This window comes from Mobula hypostoma, chromosome 2 (genome assembly GCF_963921235.1).
Source record: "Mobula hypostoma chromosome 2, sMobHyp1.1, whole genome shotgun sequence".
NCBI classification, from domain to species: Eukaryota; Metazoa; Chordata; class Chondrichthyes; order Myliobatiformes; family Myliobatidae; genus Mobula; species Mobula hypostoma.
Genome location: NC_086098.1, coordinates 176,974,454 through 176,991,832, shown reverse-complemented (window position 1 = coordinate 176,991,832; position 17,379 = coordinate 176,974,454). Strand labels below are relative to the sequence as shown.

The window sequence follows — 17,379 nt, the reverse complement described above, 5'->3', positions numbered from 1 at the left end:
AATTCACAGTTTTTTCTCTCTATTGTTATGTATTGCATCATACTGCTGCTGCAAAGTGAACAAATTTCACGACATATGACGGAGATGTTAAGCCTGATTCTGATTCTGAGTTATCTTTTCACCAGTATACTGTAACTCATTAATTGGATATCTGCAGGCTTCAGTTTGATACCTTTGAAATGCCATTCAAACTCATTTTGCAGGATGTTTGAAACAGCTGAACCAATATTCAATTCTATTTTAATTAATTTGCTGTTCACTTCTGGCATTAACCATATTGCTTGTCTATTGTTAATTTTCACACTATAAATCTCAAAGCTACACAGTCCTATGTCATTTTCATCCTTATCATATTTTTCATCAACAGTGCGCAGATCAGTGCTCTTTTTAAAACTACATCTTGACTTTTTAGCATTTTTTCTTCCCTGTGCAGTCCACTTATTTTTGTCTGGCCAGCATAGTCTTCTTATGTGTCCTACTTTGTTGCCTTTTCTGCAAGTTTCACCTTTAATTCTGTATTTGTTTGGTGTATGTGATCCCCTGCCACAACGGTAACACAATTTATTTGGCCAGGCCGGTTTCTGTTTAGACAATGCAACTTTGTTCATGCTCACTTTCATTCTTGACTGCAACTTAATTGTGTCTCTGTTGGTAGTTCCCATTGAAACAGCGATTTCCACTGCCCATTTGAATGTCAGCTGTGCTTCAGTTAGGAGCCATTTTTGAATGCTTTCTTTTAAGATTCCACAAACTAAACAATCCCTCAGTGCATCATTAAGTCCATTACCGAACTGATAATGCTCATACAAACTCTTCAATTCAGCCACATAGGCTAAAATGGACTCCTTTATGAAACCTAAGGAATTCTGAAATCAACAATGACTTTGGTTCTAAATACTCCTGCATCACTTTTACAATAGTAGCAAAGCTTATTTTGATAGTTTGTTTGGGGCAGTCAAACGTCAGAGTAAACTGTATGCTTTTAAACTGAGTGAACTCAGCAAAATTGGGACTTGCTTCTCACTGGTTATTTCATTTGTTCCAATAGCTCAGTATACATGAATTGTGTCGTGTAATCAAGCTTGTCAACTTTTCCGATGTAGCCAGCCATTTCTGATTTTTTTGATTAGTATTACCCAGTATTCACTTTTTATCAACCCTGAATTCTTCCATTTTCTGACTTTAAAAAACTCAATCATGTCTTCCCTGCTGAAGACTGTCTCTCCATGTGCTGGGCTGTGCTAAACTGTCTCTTTTTACTTCGAATGTCTCACTCCGCTTTAACAGTTCGGTAAAAATATCTCATTGCCAAAATGTTATTATTTGCAACTTCAAAACATTAAGTGAATTCAAGGAACACACAGAGGTCCAGGAACGCAGGTGTGGCTTCATCCTTTACTTTAAGTGAGGTGTACACGTATCACATGGTAGCGTGATGACGTTTGCAATTAATGTATTTTTATATAAAACCCACAATTAACTATTTAAACAAACAAGAAAGCTTAACCAAACAATTTATATACAAGATTACTCAAATATTATTGAAATATTAAATACACAACACTGATGAATTCTTATTTATGCAGATGAGTATCTTCAATAAATTTCTACTTCACATGCAGAAAGCATGTACAATAATACATTCTGGTAAAAGGAACAATAGTGTGGACTATTATCTAAGTGGGGAGAAGGTTCAAACCTCAGAGGTGCAGAGGGACTTAGGAGTCCTCATGCAAGACTCCCAGAAGGTTAGTTTACAGGTTGAGTCTGTGGTGAAGAAGGCAAAAGCAATGTTGGCATTTATTTCAAGGGAATAGAATATAAAAGCAAGGACATAATCCTGAGCCTTTATAAGACACTAGTCAGGCCACACTTGGAGTATGGGCAAAAGTTTTGGGCCCCATATCTCAGAAAGGAATGTATTGTCAGTGCAGAGAGTCCAGAGGAGGTTCATGAGGATGATTCCAGGATTGAAGGGGTTAACATATGAGGAGCATTTGGCAGTTTTGGACCTGTACTCACTGGAATTTAGAAGAATATGGGGGTGGGGGGAGATCTCATTGAAACAGACTGAATGTTGAAAGGACTAGATAGAGTGATGTGGAGAGGATGTCTCCTATGGTGGGGGTATCGAGAACTAGAGGGCACAGCCCCAAAATTGAAGTGCGACCTTTTAGAACAGAGGTAAGGAGGAATTTCTTTAGCCAGAGAGTAGTGAATCTGTGGAATGCTCTTCCACAGACTGCGGTGGAGGCCAACTTCATGTGTATATTTAAGGCGGAAGTTGATAGTTTACTGATCGGTCAGGGCATTAAAAGGATATGGTGGGAAGGCAGGTGTATGGAATTGAGTAGGATCCGGGATCAGCCATGATGGAATGGCAGATCAGACTCGATGGGCTGAATGGCCTAATTCTGCTCCTATGTCTTATGGTCTATGGTCTTATGATCACAACGTCATACTTGCAATCTGTAGCTGAATTTCAAGATTGTTCATTTTATTTCTTATGCTGCGTGCATTTAAATATAAAATACACAGAACATTCTGGATACTGGACCCACATCAGAGATTTTAGCACAAAAATAAATGTTGGTTAACTGCAACAGGCAGGGTTTTCCTGCATCCAGCTATTTTAATTCCACTCCTGGTTCCTATTCCAACATGTCGGTCCATGGCCGCCTCTAATACTACCATGAGGCTACTATCAGGTTGGTTAAGGAACATATAGTCTGTCTGGGTAGCCTCCAACTTGATGGCATGAACATTGATTTCTCCAACTTCTGGTAATTTCTCACCTCCTCCCCCTTCTCTGCTTTTCCATTCCCCATTCTGCTCCAGTCTTACCTCTTCTCTTCTCATCCGCCCATCACTTCCCTCTGGTGACCCTCCTCCTTCTCTTTCTCCCATGGTCCACTTTCCTTTCCTATCAGATTCCTTCTTCTTCAACCCTTTACCTTTTCCACCTATCACCTCCCAGCTTCTCACTTAATTTCCCCTCCCCCACCCATCCACCTTCCCCTCACCTGTTCTCACCTATCTACTTGCCCCTTCCTTTCCAGTCCAAAATGGATCTCAGCCCAAAATGTCAACTGTTTCTTCCCCTCCGTGGATGTGACCTGACCTGCTGAGATCCTCCGCCATTTTGTGTGTTTTATTCTAAAACAGATTCCCAACCTTTTTAATGCCATGGACCAATACCATTAAAAAAGGGATCTGTGGACCTCAGGCTGGGAACCACTGCTCTAAAGTCAAAGTTATCATTCTAATACAGTACTGTGTGAATGCTAGTATTGTAGATGTCATCTTTCAGATGAGATATTAAACCACACAAATGTAAAAATTCCACAGCACTGTTTTGAAGAACAGGGGAGTTACCCTCAGTACGCTGACGAACATTAATCCCTCTAGTGACGTTCTAAACCAGATTTTCTGCTGTTTATCACTTTATGATTTGTGAAAGTCTTTATGCATCCGTTATCTGCCATAGTTTGCAAAAATGACTGTACTTCACAAGCTCATTATTGATTGCAAAGTATATTGTGGCACTGAAAGTGTCACGAAAAGCATCATAGAAATGTAAGTCACTTTCCTTTACCATGCTTCCATTCATTCGGGGATCACAAAACCAAGGGTAAAGAGATTAATTTTCATCCTTATCCACACGCCATCATCATCATTGTGCCGTGTCGATGACATGGATGATCACGGTCTTTCCATTTCCATGATTATACTCTTGGCAAATGTTTCTACAGAAGTAGTTTGGCTTTGCCTTCTTCTGGGCAGTGTCTTTACAATACGTGTGACCCCAGCTATTATGAATACTCTTCAGAGATTGTCTACCTGGGGTCAGTGGTTACATAACCAGGACTTATGATTTGCACCGGCTGCTCACATGACCACCCACCACCTGCTCCCGTGGCTTCTCGTGACTCTGATCGGTGGGGGGTGGGGTTAAGCAGGTGCTACACCTTGCCCAAGGGTGACCTGCAGGCTAGCAGAAGGATGGAGCGCCTTATACCTCCTTTGGTAGAGGTGTATCTCCACTCTGCCACCCCAAATTATCTACACCAACAGATCTTTTTTGTTTTGTCTGCTATAAAAATAGACAGTGGGAAAGTACCTGGCCTGTGAGAAATGCTAAGATATCCCCATCAGCCTCATTCTGGTGGATCTTTGTAACGGTATCCACTGTGGCTTTCAGATAATCTGGAACAGGGCTGAGAAGAAAAGACAAACAAAATTGGAACAGTCAGCAAACAAGAGAAAATCTGCAGAAGCTGGAACTCCAAACAACACACATAAAATGCTGGAGGAACTCAGCAGGTCAAGCAGCATCTATCGAAAAAGGTACAGTCGACGTTTTGGGCCGACACCCCTCAGCAGGACTAGGTCTTTGCATCCTGCCAAAGGGTCTCAGCCCAAAACGTCGACTGTTCTTTTTTCCACAGATGCTCCCTGGCCTGCTGAGTTCCTCCACCATTTGGTGAGTGTTGCTTGGAACAGTCAGCTAAAGGTTTGAAGAGTTTTATATTAACTTTAGTAAGCGTGGAAAAATTAACAATGTACACTATTGATAACCCACGTCCAAGATGTCCATTCCAGATCCTAATCACTCGATGACATAAAAAGATTTCCTTCAAATCAGTTTCCTGACTTGCTTTGTTCTATGTTAAATGAGCTCTCTGTCAATGGGAACAGTTTTTCTAACTGTTCTGTCTAGACGAAGTCAGATTTTAAAGATCTAGTCATAGAGCACTACAGCACAAAAACATGCCCTTCAGCCCATCTAGTCTGTGCCAAACTATTATTCTGCCTAGTCCCGTCAACCAGCACCTGGACCATAGTCCTCCATACCCCTCCCATTCATGTACTCACCCAAATTTTACTTATCTAATTCTTAGTGAGCTTCCCTTCCCTCCTCTGCCTATTGAAACTTATTGAATATTCCTGTGTCTGCAGAATCTCATGTGTTGTAGAATGTGATTATGAGTCCAGAGCAGTGTGGCTGAATCTTAACCTGAAACGTATTGGTGAGCAGGAGAAGTTTATCAGAATTATTCCAGAGAAGAGGGGCATGAGTTGCAGAAACTGGGATTGCTCTCCTTGGAGTCATATGACCATCAGACATAGGAGTAGAATTGGGCCATTCGACACATCGATTCCTCTCCCGCTCCGCCATTCTACCATGGCTGACTTATTATCCCTTTCAACACCATTCTCCTGCCTTATCTCCATAACCTTTGATGCCCTTACTAATCAAGTACCTATTAACCTCACTTTAATATACCAAATGACTTGGCCTCCAATACCATCCGTGGCAATGAATTACATAGATTCACCATCCTCTGGTGATAGAAGTACTTCATTATCTCTGTTCTAAAGGGATATCGTTGTATTCTGAGCCTGTGCCCTCCAGTCCTGGACTTTCTTATGGTAGGAAACCCTCTCTGCATCCACTCTATCCAGACCTTTCAATATTCAGCAGGTTTCATTGAGGTTCCCCTCTCATTTTTCGAATCTTCACGAAATGCAGACCCAGAACTATCAAACAGACCTCACACATTAACGCTTTCAAAACCATGATCATTCTTGTGAACCTCTTCTGGACCCTCTCCAGTAACGACAATAATTGACTGTAACGAAAGTTAACATAATTTTCTAAAAGGACAGTTTTGCCATGAACCTAAGATTTGTGCTTACCACTACTGAAGGTTTAATGTACCTTAAGGTATAAAAAATATCAACTGGAAACATCCGACCTTCCACAGTGAGGATGGAACACGTGTCCTTACTGGGGTCTGCGGTCTCATTCAGATTAAAGAAATTTCGGAATTTCTGAAAGTAAACAAGTAACAAAAAGCAGATCACCATGGGTTTTAAAAAAAAGTGGAGATGACCAAAAGCATGAGGAGATCCGTCAAAATTAAATATTATGAAGCAGTTTGCACCATTAAATCTTTTTTCCACAGTAGCATATTGCAATCTTTACAACTGAAACTCATGTGACATTATTGGGGGAAATGTAGGGACCTACCAGGTGAAATCAACAAACTCAGTGTAGACTGGAAATCACATGACATAGCTTGACTGCTGCAACTTCCATCTAAATCACACAAACCCAAATGATACTTCTTCAGAGTTTCTGTTCATTAGGTTGGATGATCCAGAGAACTCCCACGAAAGTTCAAACTCACAAAATAGAATTTTGTGCAAAAGTCTAGATTTTTTTTTAATGTGGTTTCAGATGGGGTGGCCTCCACAGAGCCCTGATCTCAACATATCGAGGCTGAGAGAGAGAAGCAAGTAAGACAGCCAAAGTCTGCAGAAGAACTGTGGCAAGTTCTCCAAGATGCTTAGAAAAGCCTATCAGGCAATTTTCTTATAAATTGCACAACAGTGTACCTAAGAAAATTGATACAGTTTTAAAGGCAAAGGGTGTCTCACCAAATATTGATTTGATCTACTTTTTTTTTTACTGCTTACTGCTTCTTATAGTATTTTTTTTGATATTTAGAAACTGTTTATTTCATTATTTTAGTAGAAACTTCACTTTACAGAATTTTTAACATGTGCCTAAAACTTTTGCACTGTACTGTTTATATTTAATTAGCATAGACTACTGGTGAGTAATCCACAACTGAATGAACTATTCACAGTTCTGTTTTACATAACACAACCAAGTACCTCATTGCCTTTCAGAACATGTAGAAAGAAACTGACCCTTCAGTCTCTTCCTCAATGTGTGGCCCTGCTTTTAGATCAGGGCATTGCATCTTTAATTCAACAAGCTGTTCCAGGGCACTTCACAGCAATGTGAAGCGTATGTACAGACACTCCTGTGCCTCCTAGCGTCACCTTATGGCCATACTATCAATCAATGTATATAAGCTATCTTATGTATTTACAAACGTTTGTATATTTATAGTGATCTTTTATTATTGAGATCTTCAGCTTATTGTGTTTTTTGCACTGCATCGAATCCAGAGTAACAATTATTTTGTTCTCCTCTACACTTGTGTACTGGTCAGGATGGGAAACAGCTTCTTCCCTCAGTCCATTAGGCTTCTGAACGCCCCGCTGTATTGCATTTGAGTGTCACTGGTTAATTTGTTCTGTACGCTACAATATTTAATTTATGCATTTTACTTTGTTTATCTATGCATAATTCATTTGTAGATTTCATTCTTACTTTCCAAGGTTACTGTGTGTCATGTGTACTACTGTGCTTTACACCCTAGTCCGAAGAAACATCTCGCTTGACAGTATACATATATATGTTAAATGACAATAAACATGACTTGAATTGACTTGGAAATGACATTAAACAATCTTGAATCTTAATTTGATACTGAGCCAAATAAGGAGATTAAAGCAGGTGACCTTGAGCTTAATCAGAGATAGGTTTTAAGGAGTATCTCAGAGGAGGAGGGAGAGGTTGAGACAGAGAGATTTTGGCAGCAAATCCAACAACTTAAATCTTTGGCATCGATGAAGAAAATTGAGAATAAATAGAAGAACCATTTCTTCTTCTGATTTTGTTTATTAGTGCATGGATATACCAGTGTTTCAAACCAACCATTAATAGTCACTTTGCTTTCTGTTTTTCTGGAGTTATGATACATAGGGAGTTCTTCTGAGCATCCTGTTCCCTCAATCAATATCATTGGGAGAGTGACTTATATTGATTTTGCACCTTGTCGAAGAGTGTAAGCTGCACAGAGACCATTGAATGCTGCAGGGTGGAAGGCTGATACAGAGATTAAGTCGGAGGATGCCATGCAGCACTAGATCACACAGATAATAAAAAGCATTGCTATGATTGCTGGCAATAATTCAGGTTGCCCATCAGCAGAATAATATACCCACTCTGGTTATATTAAACATAAAGACGTTAACTACAAGACAAACCTCGGCATCCAGCGTTGCAGACGACACAATCAGTCGCAGATTCCCTCTTTTCTTCTGAATCTGCATCGAGTAGAAAATAATGAAGACAAGAGATATTACAGATGCTAGAAATCTAGAGCAACACACACACAAAACACAAATTCCATAGATGCTGCCTGACCTGCTGAGTTTCTCCAGCATTTTGTGTTTCTAAAGTAGAAAATGTTGATTAAAGTTATTAAAATGTTGATTATGAAGCGCGATTTGGTCACACCGTTATTCAAGGAGTCTGTTCTAATTACTCCTGGAAACAAAAATTCTGCCACCAACGTTTTGTGTGTGTTGGTTCTGCTTTGGTTCTCCATTTTTTCACCGGCTTTTTATTTCCCTTCTGTATTGAAACAATCTTGTGTACTGGGTCTCAAGGCATTGAAATGCCTTGGGGAGGAAACAGATGTGAAGGCAGCTTGCAAGAATAAAGGACAATGGTTGAGGTTTAAACCATAAGGCATAGGAGCAGAATTATGCCATTTGGCCTGTTGAGTCTGTTCTGCTATTCCATCATGGTTAATTTAATTTCCCTCTCAATATCATTCTCCTGCCTTTCCCCCATAACTTTTGGCACCCTTTCTAATTAAGAACCTACCAACCTCTGCTTTCAATATACCAAGTGGCTTGGCCGCCACAGCCATCTGTGGCAATGAATTCTATAGATTCACCATCATAACTTCCCATAAAATTCCAAATCTACTTTGACGAGGAAGGTGATGACTGTGTATGAGCATGTGGAGTGTGGCCAAACACAGTTTCTTAGGAAAGGGAAGACTTGCGGAAGGCTGGGTGACCCATGGGTTGGAAAGGAAGCAAAATATCTGGAATGAACATGAGAAACTCAAGATAGGAGCAAAAGTAGGACATACAGTCCCTTCAGCCTACTTAATAAGACCATAGCTGAACTGACTTCCCTGCTTTCCCGAATCCCTGCTTTTTCACTTACCCCTGACAATCTTTCATTCTCTTATCAAGAATTCTTGTACCTCTTCTTAATAACTATTCAAAGACTCTGCTGGTGGAAGAATGGTGGAATCCAGGAGGAGTTGAGGGGAACATGGGAGGAAGAAAATGGGATCAGTGCAGATGGGGGGGTTCATGGTCAGCACAGACTCTCTGGTTGAAGGGCTGTATCTCTCTATAACTCCTAAGTGTCACCTTAGCTTTATCTCAATAGATTTTTATAATAGGTCTCAATAGATCTTATTTTTAAACAGTGAACCACTACTTCTAGGTTCTCCCACAGGAGGGAACATACTCTCCACAGCCATCCTGCCAAGATCTTAGGGGGTCAAGGGAACATGATGTAGCCTCCCTGGCCAAGATAAGCTGATAGAGGACAAAGCGTTCTGGGAAAGAGGACTGGAATCAGGATAACCATTGTCAATAGACTATTTTTAAATCATTGCACAGGAGGTGCTAAGAGCTGAATATTATGCAAAAAATTCAGCCACAAAATGATACCGCACAAAAGTGTCAGAAAAAGCATGGATTGTGGAAGGGAAGCATCAGGAAACACCAGAGGTATAAAGAAAAATTGTAAATATTGAGCAAACAGTAAAAATAGACATCTGTTGTTTCTCTTTCAAATGCTAATGGAATTATAGAGTATTCCTAGGATTTTCTTCTACAACCTAGTATCGCACACTCAGTGGCCACCGTATTAGGTGCAGGAGTGGAACCCGGTGGGGTCTTCTGCTGTTGTAGCCCGTCCACTTCAAAGTTCGACATGTTGTGCATTCAGAGATGCTCTTCTGCACACCACTGTTGTAACACCTGGTTATTTGAGTAACTGTTGCCTTCCTGTCACTTAAAGCAGTCTGACCGTTGCTCTCTGACCTCTCTCATTAACAAGATGCTTTCGCCCACAGAACTGCCTCTTACTGGCTGCTTTTTTGTTTTCTACACCATTCTCTGTAAATTATCGAGACTGTTGTGCATGAAAATCCCAGGAGATCAGCAGTTTCTGAGATACTCAAACCACCCTGTCTGGCACCAACAATCATTCCACGGTCAAGGTCACTTGGATCACATTTTTTCCTCATTCTGATGTTTGATCTGAACAGCAATTGTACCTCTTGACCAGGTCAGCATGCTTTTATGCATTGAGTTGCTGCCAAATGATTGGTTGATAGGATATTTTCATTAATCAGTAGGTGTACAGATGTACCTAATAAAGCGGCCACGGGGACTTCCGGTAGCGCTCATGGAGTGAAGTCGCGTTCTTGACTCGCTCCATTACCTCTGAGTTTTTTCTCTCTATGGTCAGCTATACTTTAATTAACTATTAAGGCATCAATTTTTACAATACTTTGAATTAAACTGAATTCTCTGACAATTGGATGATACTGAGATCGGCTATGTCTAAGAACGGGAAAGACGGCAAGGATGGTAAACCTCCGGTTAAACCGAAAGCTACGGATCTCCCTCCGACTGAATCACCGGTGACTTTGGAAGCTATATCGGAGTTAATTCAGAGGGAAATTTCAACCTCTGTTAGGGAGATGATTCGTACAGAAATTATGGGCTCTGTTAAAGACCTGATTCATATGGAAATCTCAACTAAGTTCCAGAAAATTGCCGATTTAATTGATAAGATGCAAACATGTATTGCGGAACATCAGTCGGCTATATCTGGTCTTCAAAAATCCGCGCAACAAAGTGAGCTTAAGATGGGGAAAGTCGAAGAAACAATTAATGTAATGAAGAAGAAACTTGACTTTTTGACTTTTAAAAACTCTGACTTGGAATCTAGAATGCGACGGCAGAATTTACGAATGATTGGCGTCAGGGAAGCCGTGGAAGCTAACAACCCTATGAAATATTTCTCCCAACTTTTAAAAGATGCATTCCCTACTGTATTTCCTGACCAACCACCGCTACTGGATCGTGTTCACAGAATCCCATCATACTCGTCTAGGTCAGATAGACCTAGGCATGTTATCTTACGTTTTCATTACTTTCAAGACAAGGAGAGACTGTTTCGATTCGCTCGATCTAAAGGTTTCATTGATTTTTCGGATCTTAGGTTCCGATTCGTGGAAGATTTCAGTAAACCAATCTGGGACCAACGGGTCCGTTACAGATCCGTGATGTCGGAATTCTATAAGATGGATTTAAGACCAGCGCTGCTGTACCCTGCACGTCTAAGGATTCGCATGTTAGATGGAGCTCTTCGTTTTTTTGATTCTCCATCGGATGCCCAGAGTTATCTGGATCAACTTTCATCTTCAACATCTTAATTGCCTTTTTTTAATTTTCTCCGTTGATCGGAGGCTGTGAATTGGTTGGTTTTAACTTTTCTGTGCCCTATTTGGGCAGAAAAGTTTACTTTCGATTTCTTAATATGGCTGCTAAACTTTCTTTTTAACTGCGTCATTTCTTTCTTTTCCCAGGGGATTCTGGGTGGTTACTTCCCTTTTGTCATCTTACGTATTTCCTGTGCGGCCTTAAATTTTGTAGTTTTTTTTAAATTTTATTCTGTTTTGCTTTTTATAATCATTTTATGTTAATAATCCTATTTTTTTTGTTGCTGTGTCTATTCATGAGTTTGAGGTTTATTGTGGTTTTTTTTTTAATATATACTTTCCGGCTTTTGTTCTGTTCTGTGTGTATTTTAATTGAGCTAACTTTTTTTTTACTTATTTTTTTTACTGTTTTACAATTAGCTGATCCTTTTCATATTTATACCTTTTTTTTAAGGAGCGTATACCGGAAGTCATGGGGGTAGTTTTAGCGCTTGCTTCTTTCTGGCGGGTCTGCTTTAGATTTCGCCTTGGGGTCTTGGGGTGGGGGGCGGTGGGAGGGGCTTCACGTTTTAGTTTGTTTCTCTTTGGGCTATATACATTATTGAAGTATTGGTTACGTCCTTTTCCCCGGTATCTTTTGTATGTTCTGTTTCCTCTCCGGGTCTGTGGGTCGCGCCTATTGTCAATCCTCCTTGTTATGGGTTGACTTTAGGATTTATGGAGTCTATTATTAATTTTGTCTCCTGGAATACTAATGGTCTTAATCATCCTATTAAAAGGAAAAAAGTTTTTAAAGTGTTCCGGAGACTTAAAGCACAAATTTTATTTTTACAAGAGACCCATGTACGGAGGGGGGACAGACTACGTTTTTTCAAATTTTGGAAGGGACAACAATTTCATTCGAACTCCAATGCTAAGATTCGAGGCGTCTCTATTTTTATAGACTCCTCAGTTACTTTTATACAACAGGATATTATCTCTGATCCGAATGGTAGATTTTTATTGGTTAGTGGTTTATTATTTAATAAAAAAGTAGTTTTGGTTAATGTTTATGCTCCTAATATGGATTGTCCGGAATTTTATAAATCATTGTTTGATCAGTTTCCGAATTTGAACGAGTTTTCATTGATTTGGGGCGGAGATCTTAATACCTGTTTATCTCCAGCTTTGGACCGTTCGGCTCCTTTACGGACTTTACCTAATAAATCTGCAAATTTGATTAATTTTTTCCTTTCTGATTCTGGGTCGACGGACATTTGGCGTTTTCTGCATCCTCAGGAAAAAGATTTTTCCTTCTTTTCACATGTTCATCATTCCTATTCAAGAATTGATTATTTTTTCATTGATTCTCGTCTCATTCCTTCAGTGATTAAATGTGATTATGATTCTATAACCATTTCGGATCATGCTCCACTTAAGCTTTCTATTAAAATTATGGCCAATATACCAAACAATAGACAATGGCGTTTTAATTCGCTGTTGCTTCAGGACTCGGACTTTGTTAATTTTATGAATGAACAGATTGAGCTTTTTTTTACAATTAACCATACAGAAGATATTTCGGTTAACACTCTTTGGGACACTTTTAAAGCCTATATTCGGGGTCAGATTATTTCGTATTCCGTTGCTTTGAGGAAGAAACAGAAGCAGGAGGAGATGGTAATTGTGGACAAGATTAAAGAAATTGATAAGAAATATGTTATGGCTCCTTCTGAGGAGCTATACAAACAAAGAACTGAACTTCAAATGGAACACAGTTTACTACTCTCGTCCTCGATTGTAAACCAATTAAAGAAAACAAGAAGTGATTTTTATGTTCACAGTGATAAAATTGGCAAGCTGCTGGCTAATCAATTGAAATCTAATTATGTTAAATCTCAAATCAATCAGATTTATAACCAAAATGATCGATTGATATTGGATCATGTGGGGATTAATCAAACCTTTTGTGATTTTTATTCTTCTTTATACCAATCAGAGTCTCCTCGAGATTCTAAATATATGAATGATTTTTTAGATAAGTTAGACTTCCCTCTGATTTCACAGGATATGTCTTCTTTATTAGATACTTCCATTACAATGGATGAGATTAAGAATGTTATTTTTTCTATGAATCTGGGGAAAGCTCCTGGCCCTGATGGGTTTACCGTTGAATTTTATAAATGTTTTGCTTCTTTATTGATTCCTTGGCTCTATAAGGTTTTTGAGGCTTCTTTGAAACTTGGTAAACTTCCGGAATCTTTTAATAGAGCATCAATTTCTTTAATACTAAAGAAGGATAAAGACCCTGCTCAATGTGCATCTTATAGACCAATATCTTTATTAAATGTTGATTCTAAAGTTTTTTCTAAGTTATTAGCAAATAGACTAGAAAAAGTACTTCCTTCTATTATTTCGGAAGACCAAACGGGTTTTATTAAAGGTCGTTACTCTTTTTATAATATTCGTACATTGTTAAATATCGTTTATACTCCCTCACAAAATGTTCCTGAGTGTGTTATTTCTTTAGATGCCGAGAAAGCTTTTGATAGAGTAGAATGGCCTTATTTATTTAAGGTGCTTGAAATGTTTAATTTTAGCTTGAAATTTATATCCTGGATTAAACTGTTATATTACTCCCCTGTAGCCTCGGTTCGTACTAACTCCTTAAACTCACCTTTTTTTCCTCTCTTTCGTGGTACTCGACAAGGCTGTCCTCTTAGTCCCCTATTATTTGATATTGCATTAGAACCTCTTGCAATTGCTATTCGAGAATCTTTAAATATTACTGGGATAACTCGGGGATTAAAGTCCCATAAATTATCACTCTATGCTGATGATTTACTTTTATATATTTCTAATCCTGAGAGATCCATTCCTGCTGTTTTAGAGTTATTAGCACAATTTGGTCTTTTCTCAGGTTATAAATTAAATCTTAGTAAGAGTGAACTTTTTCCGATTAATAAACATCTTCCCTTATATTATAAATTTCCATTTAAATTGATTAATAATTACTTTTCATATCTTGGGATTAAAATTACTTGTAAACATAAAGATTTATTTAAGACTAACTTTTTACCATTAATAGACCATATTACTCAACTTTCATCTAAATGGTTTCCCTTATATTTAACTTTGATTGGTCGTATTAATGCAGTTAAGATGTTTTTTTTGCCAAAATTTTTATATGTGTTTCAGGCATTACCAATTTTCGTTCCTAAATCTTTTTTTGATAAAGTTGACTCTAAAATTTCTTCATTTATTTGGCAGAACAAGAATCCGAGACTGGGTAAAATACATTTACAGAAAGCTAAGAGAGATGGAGGTTTAGCATTACCTAACTTTAGATTTTATTATTGGGCTATTAATATTCGACATATGAAATTTTGGTTACTTGACCGGGACATACTATTTATTCCTAAATGGGTAGCATTGGAATTACAATCTGTTCAGGGTTATACACTTGGTTCTATTTTAGGTTCCTCTCTTCCTTTTGATTCGAAACGTCTTAAGCAGGTCTCTAACCCGATAGTTAAATATGCTTTGCGCATTTGGTTTCAATTCAGAAAATTTTTTGATCTTAATCAATTCGGGTTAGCGATTCCTATTTTAGGTAACATATTTTTTCCTCCCTCTTTTACGGATCGCGCTTTTCAAACTTGGAAGACTAAGGGTATTTTACGGTTTTTGGATTTATTTTTAGATGGTTCCCTTATGTCTTTTGAACAATTATCTAATAAATATAACTTATCAAGAATACATTTTTTTAGATATTTACAAGTTAGAAATTTCCTAAGTACTATACTTACTTCCTTTCCAATGCTTCCTCCTATATATATTTTAGATTCGATAATTAACCTTAATCCATGTCAGAAAGGTGCATCGGCTATGATTTATAATATTATTATGAAACTTAGGAAAGCTCCATTTGATAAGATTAGGGTAGATTGGGAACAGGAATTGGGGCTTACCATTTCTGTGGATGATTGGGGGCAGATTTTACAATTAGTTAATACTTCCTCTATTTGTGCTAAACATTCCCTAATTCAATTTAAAGTGGTTCATAGAGCACATATGTCCAAAGATAAGTTAGCGCGTTTTTACTCGCATATTAATCCTTTCTGTGATAGATGTTCGGGGCAGATAGCCTCTTTAACTCATATGTTTTGGTCTTGCCCTACTTTGGAAACTTTTTGGAGAGATATTTTCAATATTATTTCTAAGGTATTAAATATAGATATCTCTCCTCACCCTATTACTGCTATCTTTGGACTACCTAAAATTTCTAGTAATCTTTCCCCTTCAGCCCGTAGAATGATTGCATTTCTTACTTTAATGGCGAAAAGATGTATTTTACAACATTGGAAAGAGCTTAATGCTCCAACTACCTTTTTTTGGTTTTCTCAGACGATTTTATGTTTGAATCTGGAGAAAATTAGAAGTAACCTTTATGATTCTTCATTTAAATTTGAACAGATTTGGGGACCTTTTATTCGATATTTTCATTTAATGTAATATTTACCCTTCTTGTTTTTTCTTCACTGTTTTAATGGAGGTCGGGATTGAGGACGTGATTTTAAGTTTAACTCTGTTTGGTTTCAAGTTAGCCCATTGCTTTGCTTTGCTTTTAGTTAGTTGCACGGTGGGTTTTTTTTTGGGGGTTTTTTTTTCTTTTTTTTTCCATTGATATATATAAAATCTAGTATACTATTATGTTATCTTGGTTTCTTATGCTTAAATTACATTGTTTGTAGTATTTTCTTTTTGGTATTGTTATCTTTTGGAATTTTATTATACTTTAACATTGTATTAATGTTTATATGGCTTACCTTTTTTGTATACTTACTCAATAAAAAGATTTAAAAAGAAAGAAAGAAAGAATAAAGCGGCCACTGCGTGTTTGTGCATGGAATACCAACCTTTCTTAATAAGCCAAGAGCAACATCTGTGTACAGAGTTCTTTCATGGGCCTCGTCCAGGAGGAGAACACTGAAACAGCAGCAAAATAATAGAACCCATTAGATGGCAGTGGTCATATACCTACCAAAGTTCCTTTATCACAACAACTATTGGTTGTAAAGCTAGCAAATTCCCTTTATCACAGGGTCCAGGGTGACTATCACAGCTTCAAGTATATATTGTGATAAAGTGATCCGTGATCCAGTGTTGCAACAGATGTTGCAAATTAAAATTAAACAATGTCAAAATTAAAGTCTGCTTCTTAACATACTGAATGAGAAATTTACAGAATTAATATTGAAGATGAAGATAAGCAATTTGCTCTTGACTCTTTGCCATTTTAATCCGCTCCACCCTACACTTCTCAAAATAACTTTCTCTTTGCTACCACCTTGCTAGTCTAAGAAATTTTGATCTTTCCATCTAATATTGTCTGTTTGCTGTCACCTTGCTAGACTAGGGACCTCTGATCTTTCTGTCTAATATCGTATTGCTTAGACATCTTATTGTTACAGCTGGAGCATGGTTTCCAGTCAATATTCAGCTAACATAATTTTTACTAGTCTTCAATAATGTGATTTGTATTCCTCTGTCTATAGGAGTTAACCTTAACACATAAGAATGGACAGTTGGAATATAATTGTAACTTTTGCCAAATATTATTTATCATCAATAAACAATAGTTAATATTCCCACACAAACAGGATTTCCTGGTGACCAAACATTTTAATTCCAATTTCCATTCCCGTTCTGAAATATCGGTCCTTAGCATCCTCTTGTGCTGAGATGAGGCCACCCTCCATCTGGGTAGCCTCCATGGCATGAATATTGATTTCTTCTTCTGGTAAACAAATTACTCCCCCTTACTTTCCTCTACTCCCCACTCTTTGACATTTCACTTCTTCACACCTGCCTATTACTTGCCCTGGGCACCTTCCTCCTTCCCTTTCTCCGTTTATCCACTCTCTTCTCCTATCTGATCCCTTCTTGTCCAACCCTTGACCTATCCCACCCACCTGGCTTCACCTATCTCCTTCCAGCTAGCCTTCTTCCCCTACCTCCACCTTTTTATTCTGGCAACTTCCCCCTTCCTTTCCAGTCCTGATGAAGGGTCTCAGCCTGAAACATCAACTATCTATTCATTTCCATAGATGCTGCCCGACGGACTGAGTTCCTTCAGCATTTTAGGTATGTTACTTTGCAATTAATATTCCCAGCCCACAACCACAGCAATAAACAGCAGAGAGCCTAAATA

The 17,379-nt window shown here is 38.2% G+C and overlaps 1 protein-coding gene across 1 annotated transcript in view; it reads right to left on the bottom strand.

Moving 5' to 3' along the window:
• The window catches only part of dhx35 (DEAH-box helicase 35), a 114,559-nt gene that overhangs the window by 61,007 nt on the left and 36,173 nt on the right, over positions 1 to 17,379 (bottom strand). Inside the window, exons 7-10 of the mRNA XM_063041149.1 lie at positions 16,085 to 16,154; positions 7,909 to 7,968; positions 5,723 to 5,835; positions 4,121 to 4,217 (exon numbers count right to left, since the gene is read on the bottom strand). Of these exons, the coding sequence (XP_062897219.1) occupies positions 4,121 to 4,217; positions 5,723 to 5,835; positions 7,909 to 7,968; positions 16,085 to 16,154 (340 nt within the window). The remainder of the gene's footprint in view (positions 1 to 4,120; positions 4,218 to 5,722; positions 5,836 to 7,908; positions 7,969 to 16,084; positions 16,155 to 17,379) is intronic.